The 22,117-nt window shown below is 44.9% G+C and overlaps 1 protein-coding gene across 4 annotated transcripts in view; it reads right to left on the reverse strand.

Annotated features, from left to right (window-relative positions):
• Positions 1–8,098: 8,098 nt before the first annotated feature.
• Positions 8,099–22,117, reverse strand: part of SLC15A2 (solute carrier family 15 member 2) — a 56,157-nt gene continuing 42,138 nt past the window's right edge. For all 4 annotated transcript variants that reach the window (XM_064451228.1, XM_064451227.1, XM_064451229.1 and 1 more), the window contains 8 exons: positions 21,439–21,564; positions 20,488–20,652; positions 17,233–17,279; positions 15,375–15,485; positions 13,957–14,053; positions 11,417–11,563; positions 10,288–10,392; positions 8,099–9,419 (listed from right to left, as the gene is read on the reverse strand). In XM_064451228.1, the coding sequence (XP_064307298.1) occupies positions 9,243–9,419; positions 10,288–10,392; positions 11,417–11,563; positions 13,957–14,053; positions 15,375–15,485; positions 17,233–17,279; positions 20,488–20,652; positions 21,439–21,564 (975 nt within the window). In that variant the 3' untranslated portion in view covers positions 8,099–9,242. The remainder of the gene's footprint in view (positions 9,420–10,287; positions 10,393–11,416; positions 11,564–13,956; positions 14,054–15,374; positions 15,486–17,232; positions 17,280–20,487; positions 20,653–21,438; positions 21,565–22,117) is intronic.

The following is a 22,117-nucleotide window of genomic DNA, read 5'->3' on the forward strand; positions in this document are numbered from 1 at the left end:
ACAACTGTAGTTTATGGGGGAAAATAACCCAAGCAACTGTAGAAAGAGATAAGCCACCTCTGTGAAAGGTTTCACTCCTGGAGCAAGTGCCTTAGGGACAGAAATGGTCAGAGTGACATTCCCACCCCCCCTTCACAGTGTTATCACACATCAAAACCTGCAGGAGACAAACGTGACTCTTGCCTCCCCCAGCTATTAGAGGCTCGAAGACACTTCCCAGGAGCTGCCTGCCACCCTGCAGAATTGGGGTCTTCTTTTGTTCTGGTAAAGAAGTGACTAGTGAGTTACAGCAATCTCCTGGTAGCTCTCTAAATAATTGCATTCTCTTATGTCTTTTAATCATAAGCCACACGAGGCTCATAATACCACATGTGCAATCCAAATTGGCCCATCAGCTCAGTTCATCAAAGGGACCTAATTTAATGCCAGTCTTTGACAGAGACAGGAGCAGTCAAAATCTGCCCTAATGATTTGCTAAGTTTACTTAGCTTGCAGATCTGTGGCATGCAGGGCACTTGGACTCGAAGCACAGCATTGATAATGGGAAGCCATGATGAGGAAGACAAAATTGTCAAAAGCTTGACAGTCTGAATGACGAGAAACCACAGCAGAAACCTGGAACAACAGTGGAGACTGAAAAGGCAAAATAAACCCCGTGATGGGTGTCACCACAAGTAACATCATGGGACTGGTCAAATAAACTGTTGGAGGCAACGGCTCCCTCAGAGTGAATATCACTACTGCAGAACACCCACCAAGTAGAAGACTAGAGCAGATGAATCCAAGCCAGGAAATGCAGAGCCAGAAGAAAGCAGGAACAAAGTGCCAGGGACGGCAGAGCTGCTCTGACCTGGCAGCACCCCCTCCCAGCCAGATCAGGATGCAGTAGGCATGAAAGCACACCTTTACATGGAAAAGTGCCTGCTCTTCCTCAAACAAGCTGGGAAAGGGCTCAAAACTTTCAGAGTTGAGCAGGTTCAGTCTAGGTGCATCTTTTAAAACAACTGCAATGAATTCTCTGCTCCCTTTCAGCCCAGTAGGTCAGTGGGCCCCAGGAGGTGTAATACAGTGATACCAGCTAAGAAATGCTGAGCGGACAGAAGCGAAAACCCAAAGGAAGGAGCCCGAATCCCTGGCTTCAAGGGATGCTGAACAATGAACAGCATTAGGACTAAAGTCACCAAAGATAAAGTTTTTACAGAATAGCTGAAAGCCTGACCTTCTCCGGAAAACTGAGCATTGACAGGAGGACTAGAGCAGTGTTTCAAACCATAGCTGTGAGTGATGGATGTGAATACAGTATAAAAAAAATGCAAAAAACGAACTTTACTAGACAAAACCCAGCTGGTGCTGAAGCACTCAACAGCCTTTAATAGTTTTCAGCTCAAACAGAAGAGGGAACTCAGAGCCTGCATTACAGAAGCTTGCAGAGTGCTGCAGGCTGTGAGAAATGAAGCGCAAGCCCTTTGGTTTTGACCAGCATGTACAAAAGTATGGTGCAAAGAAGGCCCAAAGAAGTCCTCTGGTGGGGATATAAAGGACTATACTGGCATCGTTAGCGCAGAGGGATTCTTCATGGCACTATTAAAATTTCAGTAGAAGATGGATGGACCATCTGCCTGCAAACAGGCAAGGCCATTTATTTATTTTATATAGAGAGTGCAGGTGCTCGGGACAACCTTTGAGGGGATAAAGGAAAGAAAAACAGTGACACTAGCTCCAGAAGTAAAGCCACAGCCAGCAGACAGCAAAGGGTAAAATCCAAATGTTACCCAGGCTGGCTAATCCCCACAATGGGACTGGCTGGTTAAAAACATGTCAAATCCTTGGTCTCATGAGGGATGTGCTCTTTGGAGGAGTGGCGGACCTGAATTTGAGGAGACCTTCCAGGAAAGTGCTTGTGGGTGGGCAGAGTGGGAGAGTCCTAACCTCCCCTCACTCCAAGGCAGTGATGAGATGGGAGGACTGCACAGGTCCCTTGGCCTGCCCTGGAATAACAGGGCAGCTAATGACACTGGTTGTGAATGAGAAAGGAGGGAGGAAAAGCAAATTAAATACGCTCTATGGAACAAGGGAACTTCCTTCTTGCTCTGCAGATTCTGGGCTGTATAAAGTGTCAGGAAGCAAAGCCGGTGTTGACATACCATGAATGGCACACAGGTGGGCTGGACAGTGTTGGGATCTGGGAGTCACAGCCCTCAGAGAGGCATCCAAGCACTCGCTGGCCTCTGCTGAGCTCAGGACACAGCAAGAGCTGGGCTGGCAGCTTGAAAGGCAGCAGCTCCTGGTGCCTGCTGGATTCCTGCTGTCCTGTTTCACCTCTAACTTGGCCAGGAAAAATCCATGATGGCATAGCACCTTTCAGAGGTTTCTGTCTTTGGTGAGGACAGCATCAAGGCCTACTCAGAGAGTGTTTTGATGCACAGGTTAAACAGAGAAAGAGCCGAAACAAAGGCTCCAAGCAGATTTGGGTAGAGTCCAAGCTCAAAGAAATCAAATTCATTACCACTTGCAGAAACTTCCCTTGTGGGTGGGCACATAACACCCTGGGAGATGCAAGTTACCTGAGACCTGATCCCTGGGGCTGGGCAAGCAGATGAAGGAGGAGCAAAAAGCGCCTTGCTGTGGGCGAGCAGCACTGGCATAGGACCCTGTGTCAGGAGGAGCAGCTCTGCCCAGACACGCAGCCCGCTGCTGCTCACCCAGCAGATTCAGAAGCTGAAGCCCGGCAGCACCACAATAATAGCATGGGTCTCCCAGCAAAACATTGACACCAGCTTTTAAAACATCCTGATCAAGCCTGGGAAGGCCACAGAGCCAGCCCCACCAACCCCAGCAGTCCCTGCGCTGGCACTGCTGGCAGAAGAGCTAGCCCCATTTCACCAGCTGCTGCATCCACACTGAAGGGAGATCTGTGGTTGAAGATGCAGCCCACCGACCACACGCTAGTACTATGATGAACACAACCTTAGTGGCTTTCTCCTACTTCTCTACAAGAGAAAGACTTGCAAACTGACTGGCAGGGGAGGGCTCCAGAGCCGCAAGCACAAATGGGAGGCTGGAAGGAGCAGCCTGACCATAAATAATGTATAAACAAAGGCCAGGTAAAGCAGGCTGGGGCCATGGGCAGCACAAACAGACCCCCCATGGCTGGTAACAGTAGTGTTTTGGTCCAGAAGCCCCTGCAGCTTGACATGGCATAACACAAGGGCTGACTGCAGGCAGCTAACTGGGCACAGGATAGATGGGAGGGACACACAGAGATGCTGGATTACCCCAGCGCTTCTGAACTGATTTGCCTACAGAAGGTGCATCAGGCCATATGAGGCTGTCACAAGAAGCCAGAGCCAAAGCAAGCCAGGGCAGATGCCCTGTTACCACCCAGATATTTGGCTCTGTGTGATTTCTGCTCAGGCACAGTAGTCTTGTGAGTGAGAAGCTTTTCTGGCTGCAGGAAAGTGGCCAGCATTACCCAGGACAACCCCCAAGGAGACATGCTGTTGCTGGCAGCAGAGAGGCTGCATGAGAGGAGGAATAAGCAAGGTGCTGAGGGCTGGCAAAGTCATCAGGGAGAAGACTTTTGGGGAGGGAAGATCAGCATGTGGGACTGAGGGGGCTGACTGCTAGTGAAGGGAGTCATTTGGAGCTAATTTGGGAGTCTGCAACAAAAGGAAAACCAAGCCGCACCTTGGAAAGGGTATGTGTCTTCCACAAGTCAGTTCAACATCTTTTCCTTACACACATGGGTAGATTGAACAGGACAGGCCAAGCAGACTGAACAACATATGCAGTGACAAAAAATAATCTAAGAAGTTATGTTTTCTTGATTTTTGTGTCTTCAGCTTGGCTGCCTGTTGCCACACTGCTGGATTCCAACTGCAGCTCTTAATTGCTTAAACTGAATTGCTACATTCTGGTTTACATTTTTACTTTCTGTAAGCATATTGAAATTTTAATTAAGAACTAGACCAGTGTTTTAGCAGGTTTTTTTGAGAGTACTGCTCTTTATCTTGTTGATTACAAGTCTCTCAGGTCCTTAGTTTTGGCCTAAATTTAGACCAATTCTGGTGGAGCCCTGTAGACCTTGAGAAGATGCAGCAGCTCTTTGATCCAAAGTTCACTGAGAAACAATTTGTTTTGTTCCTTGTTGTCCACCTGAGATGGTGAGGAAGGAGGCGTTTTAAGCAAAGAAATAATTTTCCTTCACACAATTTCTGTAATGCTGTATGAGCAAAGGCAAAATATTTGATAGCATCCCCTATTTTTGTCTTTCTGGGAAGCACTTTGCAAGAGATGAATGAGGTTCGCTTTGCAAAGCATGTGGGCAGCTCTGACAGGGAAGCAACACCACAGTTCATGCTTAGCCAGCTTTACTGGGGATTTTGTTTTTTTCCTAAATTGCTGGGGAAATCTAAAGGCCTCACAACATCTACTTGTACATGACAAGTTTATTGCACGTGTTAACATGAAAGACTAGGGTAAATCCAGCTATCAACATGCAAAACCCTGGCCAGATCTATCAACATCTGGGACCAGAAACATCTCTTAAATGCTGTTTTAAAATTATATCACAATAACAAATGTAGTGCTAATGAAATGCAGAGTCTGGTAACATCCAAAATTCAGTGGTATTTGCCATACAGCTGAACTCCCAAGTTTAAGGTGCTGGTGCTAGAAAGTTTCCTGTAGCTAGGCAAAGAAATTCAACACAGAGAGAAGAGATTATTCCTCTGTGTGTGTCCAAAACTGCCCGATAGCCATCCCTAAGTGTAGCTGTCTTTCCTGTGCTGCTCCCATCTGTAATACACCTTCAGCTGTTTTTTCTGTCCCAAGGGGAAGCCAAAGTGGTGGCTGCCATTGATGGTGGGGACATCACCAGGGGCACAGCCACCTCCTCCTCCTCCAGTCACTGCAGGCTCTCTGACACAGGTCTGTATGCTGGTTTTTGCAATACTCTGGAATGATGAACCAGTTCTGAAGCCATGGTTTGACCAACTCCCCTGATAGCCTTTTACCACCAGTGAGGAGAGCACTTTTCTGAAAGGTCTGAAGTCATCCTCTAATCATTTGAGCTTTCCACTTCTCCCATCTCATTTTCTCTCCAATTAATTTGATGCAAGGAATTTCAGCTGTTCATTGAGGGGTTGGGAAGACCTTGACCAAACAGCCATTCCTTTCCTCCCTGCCCATCAGTCTCCAGCCTCCTCGCACAGTGCCTCAGGCCAAAGCCAAGGCCAGCGAAACTTTTCCTTTCACTCGCTTACATTTCACTTTCACAATAAAACTCAATTCCAGATCACTGCTCAGGAAAACCACATCTCCCATCAGGGCAGGCCCTGCCAGCTCTGCCCCAGGCTACCTCATCCAGCCCCATTTAGGTGTCCAGAGAAGAACCAGCTCCTGTGTCTGGCCAGGCTTCTGCCTCCCAGCCAGCACTGACAGCACACGCCAGCTGCATCCAAGCAGTCCCACACAGCCCTCCCAGGGCTTATCTTCTGGCATCCTCCAAAACTCATCTTCTGGAATTGTGGGGCTATGAGGGAAGGGGGAGGGAATAAAAGAGAGGTGCAACCCCTTGAGCTGCACAGAGGCAGCTCAAATACCTAAAGCATTTGACAGCCTCAGAAAGAAGAGGTAAATTTAAGAAACCCTCAGTCAAGAAGTTGTTTTGCTGAGTTTGAAATCTCATTTTTATGCTTATCTCATGCAAAGCTGGAAATAACACTGGCCACACTTACAATCTGATAAGGGGAAAAATGTGTTGAATAACAGCCAGTGCAACTGAAGGGAAATTTGCTGCACAAAAAAACTTTATCAGAAAGCATCTTTCAGAAAAACAGATAAATACACACACTTCCACTGTGAAGCCAAAGCCCTGCAATCTCCATGAAGGCTTGTGTAGCAGCATACCTACATACCTACAAGCTCATTACTGTCCCTTAACTAGAGATTATAATTTCTGTAGGCTGGCTTCCAAAACAGCTGGTGTGAGCTTTCCCTAATCTGCTGCAGGTCAAACTCTTCCAACAGCTAAGACTCCCTTCAATGACAGGCAAAGCTGGACAGGCAGCAGGCTGCTATTTCTCTATAGAGGTTCACATAGCTTTACATATACTATCACTATTTTGGCTTCTCCTTCTGATCAGAAATCAAAGAACCAGAAGGAACAGGAATATTGTTCTAAAAGTGGGTGGTAGGAGCTGTGCGTGGCCCCATCTCTGAGCTGACCGTATGGAAGGAAAACCCAGAGACCTCAATACTCCACAGAATCAGATCCTAAACCTTTGATCCAGTCTTGAGTCCATTTGAAAGTGATGAAAGGGCTCCGAGGATGGAGTTGTGGCTCTAAAACTGAAGAAGTGCTATGCTGAACATGCTATTTTGCCACCTTTCCCAGCTACAGCAGGGGCAGCTCTTCATTAGAGCCCCCAGCCTGCTTCTGGCCAGTGGTCAGCATGCCCAGGGGAAATCCCTCCAAACGGCTGGTGCATTTCAAATAAATAGGTCCAATTAGCAAAGCTTTACAATTGGAGCTGAAAGGGTGGAGAAGGATCATACCAGAAACCAACCAGGCAGACCAGAGGGGAATAAAGCTTCCGATAGGTGGTGATGAGCTGGTAGGAAGAAGTAAATGTGTCAGCTGGAAGAGAAATGTAAACAGAGCCTTACACTGCCTCGGGCAAGCAATTCCCTGGAGGGGCTGCAGGAGCAGCCCCCAGCCTCATGTTAGCACTTTATTAGCATTGCCTTCCCTTTGATACCTTTCCAACTGCAAATTGCATTTTTTTCTGCCCTCCCCCAGCGTTATGGTGATGGTTTGGAACATGGAGATATTTGGAAAAGGGTAATTCGGCATGAGGAGTCTAAAAAGCAGATACAGATGACATCCTAAATGTATATTTTATGAGTTTGGAATGATTCCTTTAAATTAAGCTCAGAGTGTGTGACAGCTTCTGGTACTGCCGCCAGTAAGGAAATAAAACATAAAAATCAAGAGGTTCTTGAGCATATGTAGTCTTAAAGATCATCTCCTTTGGACACCTTGCTTTCCCTCGTGCCACTGAGCTGCGATGTACCAAGTGCTTCCCAAGGACAGTGCTCCAATAATTTTCTGTTTTCTCTTCACCACATATGCCCTCAAACCCCAACATACTTCCAAATTCAAGGCTTATAAAAAATTAAATGCTCCAATAATTCTAAATTGTGTCTGTTCAGCGTTACTGGAGCCTGTCCATTCCTTCAGTTTGTGGATTTTTATTTTGTTTGCAGGGGGGAGGAAGAAATGCTTTCTATTAGTGCTTCAGATTGGAAGCCAGTCAAACAGCATCATAGCAGAATGATTCAGCAGCCTCTGAGCTGATTTGCAGTGTATCATAAAACAGGATTAGGAAAACAACAATGCCTGGAGGAGAAAGAATCCGCACAAAGAATCACAGCAGGAGAACAATACCAGAAAGGAGCAGAGGGAATAATCCTCACTTGGCTTCTGAGGAGCAGGCTGGATGACCTAATAGATGGCTTTCAATGCCCTTCATTCCCCACTGAGTCACAGGGTTCAGCTGCCCAGTTCCAGCCACCACAGCTTAATAAATGGCTCTGCATCGACTGAACCACATTAAGTGTGTCTGTGTGCACACCCACAGCCTGTTGTCATTTATCTGAGACAATGGTCCCCCTCTGGCACAAGACCCAGATGCTATTTCACAGCAGGCACGAGCTTATGCAGAACCAGTGGTGGAAGTTCATGACCATTTAGGACAGGAAGCAAAGGAAACAATCTGAGGCTGTGAGTGTTCCAGTCGCAAACCTAAAAGTGGGGTTTTCTCAGTCTTACTCAAGACGACACATTAAAGCAGCAGAGGTGTCAAGCTAAGCGTATTCCCTAGCAATGTTCCTGAACAGGAGTGAAATTAAACATGTATTTTGTGATGTCCTGAATCAAAGCATCAGTGACCACCTGTGACCAATGCCAAGATGGAAGAGGAAAGCATAATTTAAAATCTGTCTCTGTGAACCTGAAGAGCCTAATGACAACCTTTTTATAAATCAGGCCATACCTGTTACAACTGCAGCCTTGGAGCGACAGAGGAAGGCAAGGACTCTCTCAGGAGTTTTACTAGATCAGCAATGGTCAAGTTACTTCTATGCAGAACACGAAATCACAGCTTCACGCAAGCGAGGAAAATCAGACAACTATATCACAATTCTGATAAAATAGCTATACCCAAAGTTTGGTAGAGACACACAAAAACAGGAAGGAAAAAGAAAAATCTCCTATGCCACGGTCTCCTCTTGTAGACTGAAAAAAATATAAAGTGCATCCTTGTTTAACTCACTGCAGGATGCCTGGAATTTTATAGAAACTGCTGCAACATGTCTCCCAGTGGGGAATAACTGAAGCATGAGATAAAAAATCAGCTGTATCCTAACTTGCAGCGGCAGGTGCTGTAACAGAAAATGCCCAATAAAGGCTTAATATATAGGAAGATGGCAAATAGTTGCCTGGATTTCTGAAATAAGAAAGCATAAACCAATTCTCTAATCACATCTCTAATCAAACACCACCATCAGTCGCTAAAAACTTCTAGGAAAAAATGAGTACCAGAGAGATGGTAGCATGCATATCTTCTTCAGTAGTGTTTTGGGAATATTTTAGGCTGCAGAGTTTAATTCCCTGTTATTATTTCTGAGCCTGGAGGTGAAAGTCATAAATCAGGACAATTCATAACAAGCAAAAATGGGGTGAAATACTCATAAGAAGAGTTACATGATTAAATCCTTTGGGATTGTAACAGTTCCAGTCCTTGATTATAGCATTAAAAAGTCTTCTGTCAGTAACATCTATTCTTCCCTAATTCCTATACTGGGTTTTCATTCTTTTCTCCCAACATCTCCAAATTTTACTGTCATATGGCATTCCTTCCACCCTTCCTCCCTGCTGCCCTAAATATATGCTTAAAACAAAATCATAGGAAAGCATTCCATGCTTAAAAAGATGGGCAGGTTTTAAATTACACTATTTACTTATAAGGGCTTGTAATTCCAGAGGAGCTTTCCCAGGGAGTTTTGCTCTGATTTCAGGACCCCCATTGTTTTTATAGAGGGCTGTTTGGTCCCATTTAGAAGGTGGCTACATTTGGAGTAATAGGGACTGCAATGCTATAAAATAAAATAACATTGTCCCCCACCCTTCTTTTACCCTCCCATCTACAGAGTTAAAAAAAAAGATCCCAGCCCATGTGTTAGAGCTTTGTTTTCTGAGTAACGAGGTTAATCATGTTTCCGCTGCTTGAGATCTCTCTCTTCTCTTCCTTTTCTTCTAGGTCCTCTGGATTCACACTGACATAGGAATATCCCATGAAGGAGAAAATAATGCACACAGCAAAGAGGAGAAGAGCAAACAAGACAAATTCAGCCCACTAGGAAAGAAAAAAGAACAGCAGGTCAGGGCACCCCAGATTCTCAGTCCAGAGGATTTCTCTGTACTTCCAAGCACTTTTTAAAGAGCTAGATGAAAATTACTTTTTAGCTTCCAAGACTGCTCGCAAATACAACTTTCTCACCCTCTTTTCTGGTAAACTCATGTACACATAATGTAGTTATGGAAGTGTGATATACCTTGAAACAAACCAGCTAGACTGGGCTAGTTTCATTAAATCTTTTCTTACAAGTCTGTCCTAACTGGAACATACCCCATCTGGGCTTTTTGCACACAAGATGCCTTTGGAAGAGGCCGTTTCATGTTAGCCAGAAATGAGCTCCATTTCACACCTTCATGCCATCATCCCAGAAGTCTGATAGCCTGAATTAAACAAGCTCTGCACCACAACCTCCCCATGCAAGCTCAACATCTCGGGGGTGCCACAGGCAGCTGACCCTGAAGGAGGCCCAAACTAGCACTTGAGGAGGATGCCTGCCCACTGGGCTAGCTGGATGAAGGCAAGCTGCTTTTGGTAAACAACTGCAATGCATGGCCGGCATCTTGTCCAGGCTCCAGGCCCAAATACAGCTTGCTTGCCTAGACCTGAGCTCCAGCAACATTATCCCAGTGCAGATCACTTATTTACTGCCACTGGGAGGCTTAGGGAGAGCCATTGCTCTGGAGGGCAACAATGCTGAGGGCAACACAGAGTCCTGGCTGGGAGGCAGCTCGGTGCAGGCTGCCACCACTCTACTGCAGGAGGCTAGGGCTGTGCAGAGCAGCCGTGCCTCCAGGACACAGATGTCCAGAAGCACCGCCCAGGCCTGTTTTAAAGCATTACCTCTGTTTTAAGAGCCAAACCGTACCTGTGCAATTGGTGCAGCCTGTGCAACAACAAGCACAAGAGCATTCCCAACAGCCACTGTGAGCAGCCAGCCTGCCTGCAGCACCGACTTCATGCTGGCCGGAGACTGTAAAGAGAAGGGCCTGGTCAGTGGGTATCATGCTGTGCCCATCACCCTGTGATGCCCTGCCCAGTGTAGGTGTCACTGGGCTCAACCTAGGAGGAGAAGGTGGAATTTCCTATGCGCAGAGTCTCCTCTGTGGTTAATTTCAACAGCTCCATACAAGGTGCTTTCAAAACATGTCATCCATGAGGACACATGAAGAAAGCGGAGATGCTGTTGTTGCAGAGTTGGATCCTGATCATCCCCAGCCTGCATCTTCTGAAATCGTATGATCAGGAAGTTCAGGGAGCCACACAACAAGCCCTGCAGCTTTAAGTCTAGAGCCATGTGGCTGTACACTTTTGGAAAAGAGACTGGATCTTCATGTTAAACTTCCTGCTGATGACAAATTTTCCACATACCAAGACAGATCATCCCACTGTATTAATCACCCTCGTTAATAAATATCTGCACTTTACTCCAAGGATAAATCTGAGCAGCTTCCACTTTTTGATCCCATAGTGTCCCAGTCCTCTCTTCTTATAAACCATCTCCCCAAACAACAATCAAATCATCCTTTGCACACTCATTACTCCTTGCTCCTCTGCTAGAGACTTGTGTAGGGTTAGATCCCTTCAGTCTCTCAACTTAAAGCAGGTTCCAAGCCCCCATGCCACCCTGGAGTTCTTGAGACAACTTTGCCTTTTTATCACTGGAAAACATGTATCACAAAATATTTCACAGGGAGAAAAACCTGATATTACAGTATTCAGAGTTTTCACATTAAGATAAACTTCTATCCAGTTCTGTTCTCAGCTTTACCAGAAAAGGAGATTCCTGAGAATAACTGAGAACGGGTATCTTCAGAGTATGAATTAATTTAGCTTGAGGGCACCCAGCAAGATGTGTTATAATTCCACTTTTAACTGAACCACAGATAACCTTGTCAGTAAGCATCATGACAAAGGATGTATTCCTGCAGATGCGGGGATAAATCCTGAAGTCTAATTGTAAGCCTGATCTAAAGTCTAATCTTTAAGTGAAGTACCTGAGAATAGGAGAAGGCCAGACCTGTAATGGAGAACATCACCTCCGCTGCAGATATTAATAAGTATTGTGGTAACTGCCAAGCCATATGGACATTGTTGGCTTTGATGTCTTCCGACTTCCATGCCTTAACAGCATCTCCAAAAACCTAGCAGGAAAATAAAGGCACATTGATTAGCTGCTCAAAGATCAACCCTTCTTAGCCTGGACTCTAACAGCAACTTTACCAAAATAGAGTTTTAAGTAAAGGCAGAAGCAAACCTCTGCCCTGGCAGAAAAACTGGGTCTGACCCCGCCATTTCCAAGCCTGTTGGGAATGGGCTGACTGCTACTGCACAAGGCAGAGGTGGCAGGATGGAAGCATCCCAGCTCATTCACGTGCTACAAGAGTTGCATGAGTTATTGCAAATCAACAAGTTGCCCTCAGTAGTGGGGTTGGGAAAAGCCTGCGTGGTACTCTTGCAGAGCCTGTGACCTGCTGCTGTCCCCACAGCCAGAAGAGGACAAGAGGATAAATGCTCATTGCAGCCATGTGGCCACTGCTCCCATTTCATTGGCACTGTACAACTCCCCTACTATAACTGTAACACCTAAACAAACATGGTTCAGGGACACCAAGAGTAGCAGACACTGCCCCATATCAGATGTATTCAGATAGTTATGGTAGCTATATTCCTCATTCTTTTTGTTTGCTTTCCCAGGTGTAATTAATAGTGCCTCTGATGCACAGAGGCAGAGAGAGATTTAGCCTCTCTGGCTAAACACTAGGCTGAAATTACTTCAGGCAGAAAACCCTGCGTTTAAGGAGAGTATTTGGGAAAATACAAGGGAAGTTTACAAGATGTACTTAATCACCATGCAGGGAGGCAAATCGAGAGGCTGTATTTTAACAGGCCAAAAGGGGGGAGAGGAGAGCTGTGCATTGCTCTTCAGCCCACAAAGACATGTCACAAGCACCATACTATAACTGCACACTGAGGAAGGCTGGGTAAAAGGCAGCACCCCCATGATTTCAGTATCACAGTTCAGCCACATTAGCAGACTAATATATTGTGTTCTTGGTTCTTCTATATAGCACTCCTGGCAGAGGAGCAGGGCTCGGTACAAATCACTGCAATAATTAAAAATTACCTCGGCCTGGAGCAAACTAACTCTGTACAGAAGGAGGAACCACAGGGACAGAGATGGAAAAACAGAGGTTCAAAAAGATTGAAGGACTAGGCACAGGGTCCAGAAGGGCTGAGGCACAGAGCCACCCCCGAGCAGCCACAGCTGCAGCAGGGACTTTTGTAGATGGGACCACAAATTGGAATCCCACAGTGACGTGGGACACATCTACTTCAACTGCCCTGAGTTAGTTGTGTTACCAGAGGCTCTGGGGCAATATTCTTAATGTAATATTCCTCATGCAACTTCTCTACTTGGTTTCTCATCTGGTGAAAGAGGCTTGCAGCCATGGAGGAAGGGTCTGACCAACATCACTTAAAGTATGTGCTTTATGTACATAAAACTCTGCACTCACAGATGGAAGCATCTGCCTGTTTCGTCCAGGTTGGTGCATCCTGTGCATCCTACTCCAGATACTGGAGTTAAAAAAAAAATGCCAGGTGCTTTGCAGCTTTATTTTCCCCCTACGTATTTGGACTCTGCAGACATGAACAGCTCCCATTAATTGCCCAACAGGGAGATGTTACTGCCAGGGAGTAGCTGACAGCACTTTGCTCTGCTCACCACAACACAGTAGTCAAAGTCTCAGAGGGCATCTTAGCAGTGTGTCCTGTCAGGCCTGGTTTGTCTGTGTGCCTGTGCAGTGGAAAGGTTAAAATGGAAATTAAGCTAATCACATACATCTCCGTGGCTGCTGCTAGCAGTGGGCCTAGGAGGCTGGCCGTCAGGGAAAGGAATACACCCTCTCAGCAGTGCTCACATCCCGTCAGGGCTAGGTAGTTCTGAAAACCATGCCTTGACTTTACACTAGGCTCCAAGTGTGCTGTACAGACAGTGAGAGGAGGAAAAACAGATGCACAATCTCACCAACCTCCTCCCTCAACACTTTGTCCCTCTTCCCCCATGCATAATTCACAAATCCTGGAAGACCAGCCTTTAGATCAGTAAGTTAAATGTGAGGATACAGCAGACTTTCTGCAGAGTTTTTCAGGTGTGAGGTACCACTAGGTGCAGTATTATAAAGACCACAAGCAGAGTCAGCTCTTGGCAGATTGCAATAGCTCTTTGCAGCACGCTGCATCACTGTTGACTGAACAAGGGAGGCATGAGACCAGCACAAACCACAGGGGTCACATGATTTTCCATGCAGGATTTCCATCAAGGAAAAGATCTTACTTCTTAACCCATGAGATCTGACAAGATCTCAGTGTAAGGTAGAATAAGTACCCACCCACCTTGCTTATGTACTGCCTTCAGATGGCTACCATGCAGGTCTTGCAGAGTGAAGAAAGCAAAAGTGTCACAAAAATAAGAACAAAAGCACTGCCAGAGACCAGAACAGGAGGAGCTTGTTACCGTCACAGGAACACTTACATTAGTTATCACAATGGTGTATGACGCGCCAAAGTCGAGCAGCCCTAGCTCCAGGGTGAATTCTCCTGTTTCCGTTATGCATTTTCCATTATTATATCTAGATACAATGATGAAGTACAGTATTTCCCAATTAGTCCCACAGACAAAGAACACAGAGCAGAGCTATCAAACATGCCCCTACAATGGGAATAGGAAGATGTACGATGTAAAGATGCAGTAATATTTATGTCAGATGAACACTACAGTTCTCGCCATCTTTTCCTTCCAGAAACACTTAGGTGCTCACTGGAGTTCACCTAATGACCTGGGCTATTTTCTGACCCCCCTTTAAGGTTTATTTTCCTTCCAAACTTTTCTCTACTCCTTCAGGAACCATGGGCTAGACAAGTTAGCCAGGCTCAAGCAGCCTTCAGGAAATCAGAGATATGCACCCACAAGCCACTTTGTTTCCTTTCAGTAGAGCAAATTAGCCTTCATATTTGTTCTTCTGATTTTGGATGTGTGAGGTGGCACAGAGGCTCAGCAGCATTGCTAAATTGCAGCAATAAATATTTTGGATGGCGCTGATGCAGGAAAAAGCTATGAAGTTTGTTTTGAAACATTGCAAGAGCCAACTCCAGTGCTGCCAAACCAAGGCCATATGGAGCCCCTGTCTAACAAAAGCCCAGCCTGCAAACCCATGTAATGTTATTTGATGTTACCAGCCCACATCATACCAATGCTTTGTAGCATGGAATATGAATTGGCCTTTCCCTGAGAGCACCTTAATGCTAAGACCTTGGGCCTGAGAGAATATCAAAATAGAGCAGGCATCAAATGGCAGAGGGTGCTTTACCATGTCCCACCTTGCTCTGCTGACAGATGTACAGGAATGGCCTCTCTCTTCCCTCCAGGCCCCCACATAATGTGAATAAAATCTCAGAGAAAGTTGAGTGCTGTATCTGGACTTCTTCAAAAGGTTTTTGGGGTTTCCAAAATTCCCCTGACCTGACTCTAAGAAAACTCAGATGATGGCCTAAATTAGGATGTCATTATACCCTGTCATGGGAATAAATTTTCCAAGCTTCGTCCCTACTGATTTTATTTTACCAAAGCAATAACAGCCACGGAAAGGGAGCTATCCCAGACATTGTTTGGAGGCTGAACCTATTCAACTGCATATTACAAAGAGATACTGATTTGCTGTCCTTTGGCTTGGACACTTTGCAGACTAAATGTGTGGTGCTCCTGGACACATGAGGGGCCCAGAGCACCTGCTCTGCGCAGAGCCAATAATTCCACTTTTTTACAAACACTTGCCCCCATGGCCAAATCCCAAGACAATAGCAATGAAGATTTTGCCATTTACCCAAGAAAAGGCCAACTGTATCCAAGGAAAGGTCTCAGCAAGGACCTTCGGCACAGCAAGGGAAACTTACTTGTCCCTTTTTAGCAGCAAGTACTCAGAAGCACTGTAGTTTTTCTGAACAGCAATGAACTGCTCGCTGTCAATGGTGAGGTTGACATCTTGGCTCAAACCATTAATGAATCTGCAAAGAAAGCATATTTCATTGGGTTGTCAGACAGGGCAGGAGAAGCATAATATCAGGTACTTTAGAAGTGCGCTCTCTCACAAAGCATTCTGTAACTCCATAAGGTTATGACAGCCTCTCCTGCAAGCTACCAAAATAATCACCCAATTTGTTGCCCAATTTTTCAATATAAGATTAGTTTTTCCTGCTGTGTAATTCTACCCTTTTACTCTCTCTCCTGTGAAAAGTGACCCTCACTTTTTGTGGGTTAGAACTTCCGGGCAATCTCTTCTCAGACACCTTCAAAGATTGTTCCATGGCTGTTTGAGAGGACAGCCCATCCCATGAAACTACAAAGTTGGGTGTCCTGATGAACATGTGCACCATGCTGGCATACTTTCCAAGGAGTTTCTACCAGTGGGAAAGAGTTTTCTAGCAAAATAAGATAACTTCATTAAAACAAAAACTTCCATGGGAATATTCAGGTTTGGGTTTTTCACCAGCGCTTATATGCTTTTTCATAAAAAAAAGACAGTTTCCTTTTGACAACTCAAAAATTGTTCGCCAAACCAAACACTTTTCATTTGATTTATGTTTTAGAATTCTTTGGTTTCCAGTTCTTAAAACGGGGTTGAAATCCCTGAGGATAGTCAAGTGCTTAACAAAAGTAACTTCTTAGTGGAAAAAGTTTCTTCCTAATGAAACCTCTTCACAAATTGTTGAAAGGAAAGTTTTTGTATTTTGTCAAAAATGTTGACAGGAAAATATAAAACATTCCTGACTGCAGGTATTAATCGAGTCTCCAAGGTGGTGTTTAGTCAGTGGAAGCCTTCACAAGAACAGGGCTGTGAAGAGATTGCCCTCCTACTCTGTCAACATAGGCTTTCAGATAAGGGAGGGTCTGGACATTGTTTTAGACTATCTAAAGGTTTTGAGGGGGGTGGTTGTTTGTTTGGGGTTTGGTTTTGGTTTTTTGTTTGTTTGTTTCTGGGTTTTTTGGTTTGGTTTTTTTTGTTTGTGTGTGGTTTTTTGGTTTGTTTGGTTTTTGTTTTGTTTTTCTTAAATTGCAGCTTGCCCAAATCCTCCAGAAAGACCAGCTGGAATCCTCTTTTTCTTTTTTTTCTCCCCTTAGCAAATCTGTTGCTTCCACAATCTCAGCAGCCTCACATAGGTCTGGTGACGTTATGCTAGAAGTAACTGTGACCTCAGTGAGACAGCATCTCAGCACAGACTGGCACAGGACTGTTCATGGATTAGCTCAGATTAGGAAAGTAGACTAGTTGCTTAAGCAGAGCCCAAAGCCCAGCTGAATTGTTTATGAGGATGTAAAATTGTTGCTGTATCTAATTTAGTAGGAATATGTGCATGAAGTTGCGCGAGATCAATGAACGTCATGGACTGGCCAGTTTGCAGAGGGCAAATTGCAGCGGCTCCTTTCCACATTGTGTCTTTCATTTCTTTCCCAAACAGGTGGGAAACAGTGAGATGAATTTACCACTCTTCCAGGGGAGATCTTTTATGTTGCCATCTCAGCCCAGACTATCCTAGGCAGTAAGCAGCAATAATGCTCAGCTCTGCATGGCAAGCGTGGGAGGTGACACGCTGTCAAGCCTCTGCAGCTGGCAGCCAAGTCTTGCATGAGAAGTGTGGACTAGATTCCAACCTGAGAACATCTGGTGTATGTTACATACAGTTTGCACTAGACAAAAGCCATTTCCCTCAGCCCACCACCTCCAAATCTTAAAAAAAAGAGCGCTATTCCTACCTAACAGCTGTCAAACCATTTTCTGGCTTTGCTTCCAAGTCTGTAATCTAGAAAGGGGAAGAAAAAAAAAAAATCAAACGTATTTGTTAATGCTGCCTTATAACAATGTGTAGCAGAAAATACTAGTGTTTGTGGAGTTACGCGTGTGTTGTAAAGCCCACAGAAATTGACTGGACTCTCACGTAAGTTTTACATCAGGACACAGAAGTGAAGTCCTGGTACAATGAAACCAATGGCAAAATTTCAGCTCTACCAAGGGCTTAAGATGAGATCATACTTTTTTTTCCTCATGTCCTGCATAACAAAGGCTAAAGAGTTTCAGCCAGTCACCCTTCTACTGAGGCATGTAACACCCTCCAATAAATTATTTGTCTTGATCTGAAGATAGCAAGAGAGCATTATCCACATTAGCCTCTTCCAATGACTAGTTACAATTAAACATGAGTGCCTTACTCCTACAAAACCTGCAACTGCCTAACTTCCAGGCCTTGATTCTTGGCATACTCGTAGACTTCACAGAAGCCTAAAGCCAAGAGGAACCACTAGGTTACTATTCTGATCATCACATATCACTCATATTTTCCCTGACCCTCAATACTCAAAAGATTAAACTGTTTTATGGTGCAGGCAGTGAGCAGGAGAGACCAAGATGCATGGAGCTTGTTTGCGCTCACAGTCTCTGCAGATATATCCTGAAATGGCCACCTGGTTGGGCACACTGGGGAATGAGTGTGCCTCTCCTAGAGATCACAGCTAGAGCATCAGCTCAATAGTTAACATAACCTACATTCATTCAAGGAGAGCCTATTTGGTGTACAATGCTGAAAAAAACTGTAAAGAGACAGACCTGCCTGAAGATTATATGTCACACAAAAAGAACACAGAGTAAGGTTCTTGGCTGGTAGAAATCCACAGTTGTGCCATGTCCACCTAAACAGCCAGGGTAATTTCCATTTGTGCTGCCCACAGAAAGAATGCAGACAAGCCAAAAGGGGGTGAATCTACCTTCAGAAACTGGCTTTCTCTTAAAATCTTCTAGCCCTTTCTCCACACCTTCTTCCTGATGTTAAACCCTGAACTTCTGAAACCAAGGATCCAGAATTTCAGTATACCTATAAAATTTCTATTGTACTTCAGTGTGATATGCTGACCCACAAAAAATGTATGCCCTAAATAATAAATTGCCACAGTGAATAATAAATGTCAGAGCAATAAATAATAAACAACAACGTTTTTTCCCATGGCAGACGCATGGGGATTAACACTCTAGTTCGTTGCAGACAAGCCAGCCAAATCATTACTCTCTTTCATTGGTGATCCCCAGAGCTCACAAATTCATTTCCTGCCTACTCAACAGCCCACAAAGGAGAAGAAACCAATTGCAGATTGGATCCTTCCAGGAAAGCACCCCCACTTGAGTGAGGGGGCCAAACCCAGCCGTGAGGGAGGCTGGCGTGGGCCACGGCTACTCCAGGGCAAACCCTACAGCATAGCAGTGATGCTGGCATTGTTATCCTTGTGTTGCAATGCTGGAAAAGTGAGTATCATTTACCACACTGTTTTCCACACCTCCCTTACTTACAGCTGAGAATGATAGACCAATAGAATCATAGAATCATTAAGGTTGGAAAAGACCTCTAGGATCATCAAGTCCAACCATCAAACCAACACCACCATGTCTCCTCAACCATGCCCTGAAGTGCCATGTCTACATGTCTTTTAAATACCTCCAGGGATGGTGACTCCACCACCTCTCTGGGCAGCCTGTTCCAAATCCTGACCACTCTCTCAGTAAAGAAATTTTTCATAATATCCAGTCTAAACCTCCCCTGAGGCAGCTTGAAGCCATTTCCTCTTGTTCTATCGCTAGTAACTTGGGAGAAGAGACCAACATGCACCTCGCTACAACCTCCTTTCAGGTAGTTGTAGAGAACTATAAGGCCTCCCCTCAGCCTTTTCTCCAGACTAAACAACCCCAGTTCCCTCAGTCTCTCCTCATAAGACCTGCTCTCCAGACCCTTCACCAGCTTCGTTGCCTTTCTCTTGACATGCTCCAGCAGCTCAATGTCCTTCTAGTAGTGAGGGGCCCAAAACTGAACATAGTATTCCAGGTGTGGCCTCACCAGTGCCAAGTACAGGGGCATGATCACTTCCCTACAATAGCATCACCCAACAGCAGGGCTCTTCCCCAGCACATGACAGCCTGTTTGTTCCAGGGTTAATTAATTAATTAAAGCACAGGCTAGATAGCTAGGGAAGCACAGAGATGTACTGAAGCTCAGAGATTGCTTTGCTCCAGCCTGTTGCAGGCTTTCACTTAAGAACTGTATGAGTATCCATTCCTTAAAGTAACAGCACACAGTCATCAGGGTCACAGGGAAACTTAACAACACTGTGTGATAATGAGCCCCAGGCTCTAAACTCTAAAGCAGTAAAACACTCCAATGCTGGGAAAAAGTAAATTCTTAAACACTTCATTTTTAAAAACAGTTATATGATTTCTACTGTACAAGATTGACTGCTTGGCGTGGCAACCCTGTAAGGGAAGAGGCTGAGGAACTGCAAAGAGAATTGACATTTTAGCATGAGGACAGATTCTGATGACATTTACACACCTACCACAATGTGCAGTAACACCATTCATTTCAAGAGAGCTTCTTAGGATACAGTTACACGTAAAAGATATCACAATCCGGCCAATACATCCCATATGCCTCTCTCTGTCGCAGCAATACACAAAAGTCCAAACACAGCCGGCTCTGCTGCAGAGCCTGAAATGAGCTTAATCATTTATTCCGTTCAGCAAAACAAATGGCCCTTCTGTGCATTTTCACTAAACACTTGCAATAACTAAACCCGGAATCATTCCTCAAATGCTTTCATTCCATGCCCAGCCCTAGAGCCTCTTTAACATCTTTGCTTTATAGAACCATCTTTGGGGGAAAATCTCTGGTGCTCTGTTTCCTCAGCTTTCTCAACCTCTGCTGCCTAGCAGGCATGATTCTGCTCTCCCACTGCAGCATTCACTGGATTAAAGTGTGCCCAGAAAGTCTCAGATGCCATAACACCTCTATTAATCAACCAGCAGAAATGCGTACAGATCCAGTGCCGCTAGCTAAGAAGTCAGGTTTAGAGCATCTGAGAGCAATCAGAAAGACATTGCAACTGAGCAAATGAATTAATGAGCCTATTACCCCATTGTATCATCACAGTCATTGAATTAATACTGTATTTACACTTCACTCCCACACTTACTAAGTGGCTTGATAGGCTTTCTTCTGCCTCAAAAACAATTAAGCTGTATACTGATTTTTCCTTCACAGTGTAGTTAAAAGCAAGAGACAATCCTTGATATTGCAGGGTGAAGTGAAGGCTCTGTTGCTCTCCGTTCAATATTAATTTTGAGTACTCAGCTGGGTTCTGTGGAAAAAAACAAACTTTGTTACACTTTCTTCAGATGAGAAAGGATCTGGTTCTTCCCACCAAGTGCAACCCTATCCTCTCTTTGAGGGAGCCTGTAAGGGAAGTTTAACAGTGAGAGCTGCCTTCTTCAGCAAAGGATCTATGTTGACTTACAGGCTTTGGGCTGGTCAAGCCAGAGCTTGGAGCACCTTCCCTTGCTGGATGCATCCCAAAGGCCAGGGAACACTTGCTGCCCACACAGCTACACTTTCTCCTGGCCCTGCTCTGCCCCGGTGGGACCACACCTAAACCATGTCAGGCTGCTGGTGGCCAATGGACTGCTGGGCTGAGTTCCAAACTAACCTGACCTGTAATCTGGAAGCTGAAATAGGAAACAACCCAGTGCACATGCCCAGATAACTGCATTCCTATTTCTTTCCTCCTTTGCAGGTAAATACTTTTCAGATGCCATCCAGATCCCAGCAGCAATGCCTGGTCTGAGCACCAAGAGATGTGAGCTGAACATGCTCATCTCAGGACAATTATCCTGTATTTCTAATTATAGGTGAATGTGGCTAGCCATTTCCTCCTTTGTCATGGAAATATGTCTCAAAACTCTCCATTTTTGTCTCCTCAATGGAGATAATATGCTCCATTTTTAAAGATATTCCCATGCATTTCTAAGGCGGTGGAGGAGAATAAGCTCTACCATCTGTGGGCTTTATTAGAAAATGCCTGAAAAAAAGCCCACCGTTTCTTCAATGGGATACAAGTCAGGCCTTCCAGCCCCACATATATACTTACCTGAAAAGCCTCCACAGGCTGCTGAAATAGGTCCCGGTCTTGGATTGTCACTTGAACAGGGTTCTTTGCCAAATTCAGAACCCGAATTAAACTTTCTTCTGGGACAAGTCGAGGCAAATCAGTTTCCTAATTAAAGTAAAAGGCTTTAAGTGCCATCTGTTTGCTTTATTAGCACTTTAATATCTCTTCATTTTAGCCATAATAGTCTTCCTCTCTGTAATGATACTTTTCCATCCCTTCCTCATCAGAAGCTGCACTGAGAGAAAACTGAACATTAATCTTATTTAGGGAGGTTTCCTCACAGTAGCTCAACAGCCAACCTATCATTCCTCCCAAAAACTGCTCTTCACACCACCGTACAGGCTACACAACTGCTGGGTAGGTAGAACAATGTCACTGCTTTCATTATACAGCTCCCTAGTGCCTGGATTTAACAAACTGCCATATCAGAACAGAAAAAAAAATGTGCTTAGCTTTCAAAAGCAGTGACCAGAATAATTATTTTCCACTGCAGTCAGTGACTGGGAAAAGAATTAGGCCAGAAGCTAAGCAGTTTTGAAAATCCAAGTTGAGCTCCACATCTGTAATCGGTGCTTTTGTATCACTTGACACCATGCTATCTAACAGCAGACTGTATAGATCTCACTCCCTGTTTTCTGAGAAAAGAAAGACGATGCCT

This window comes from Phalacrocorax carbo, chromosome 5 (assembly GCF_963921805.1).
Source record: "Phalacrocorax carbo chromosome 5, bPhaCar2.1, whole genome shotgun sequence".
NCBI lineage: Eukaryota > Metazoa > Chordata > Aves > Suliformes > Phalacrocoracidae > Phalacrocorax > Phalacrocorax carbo.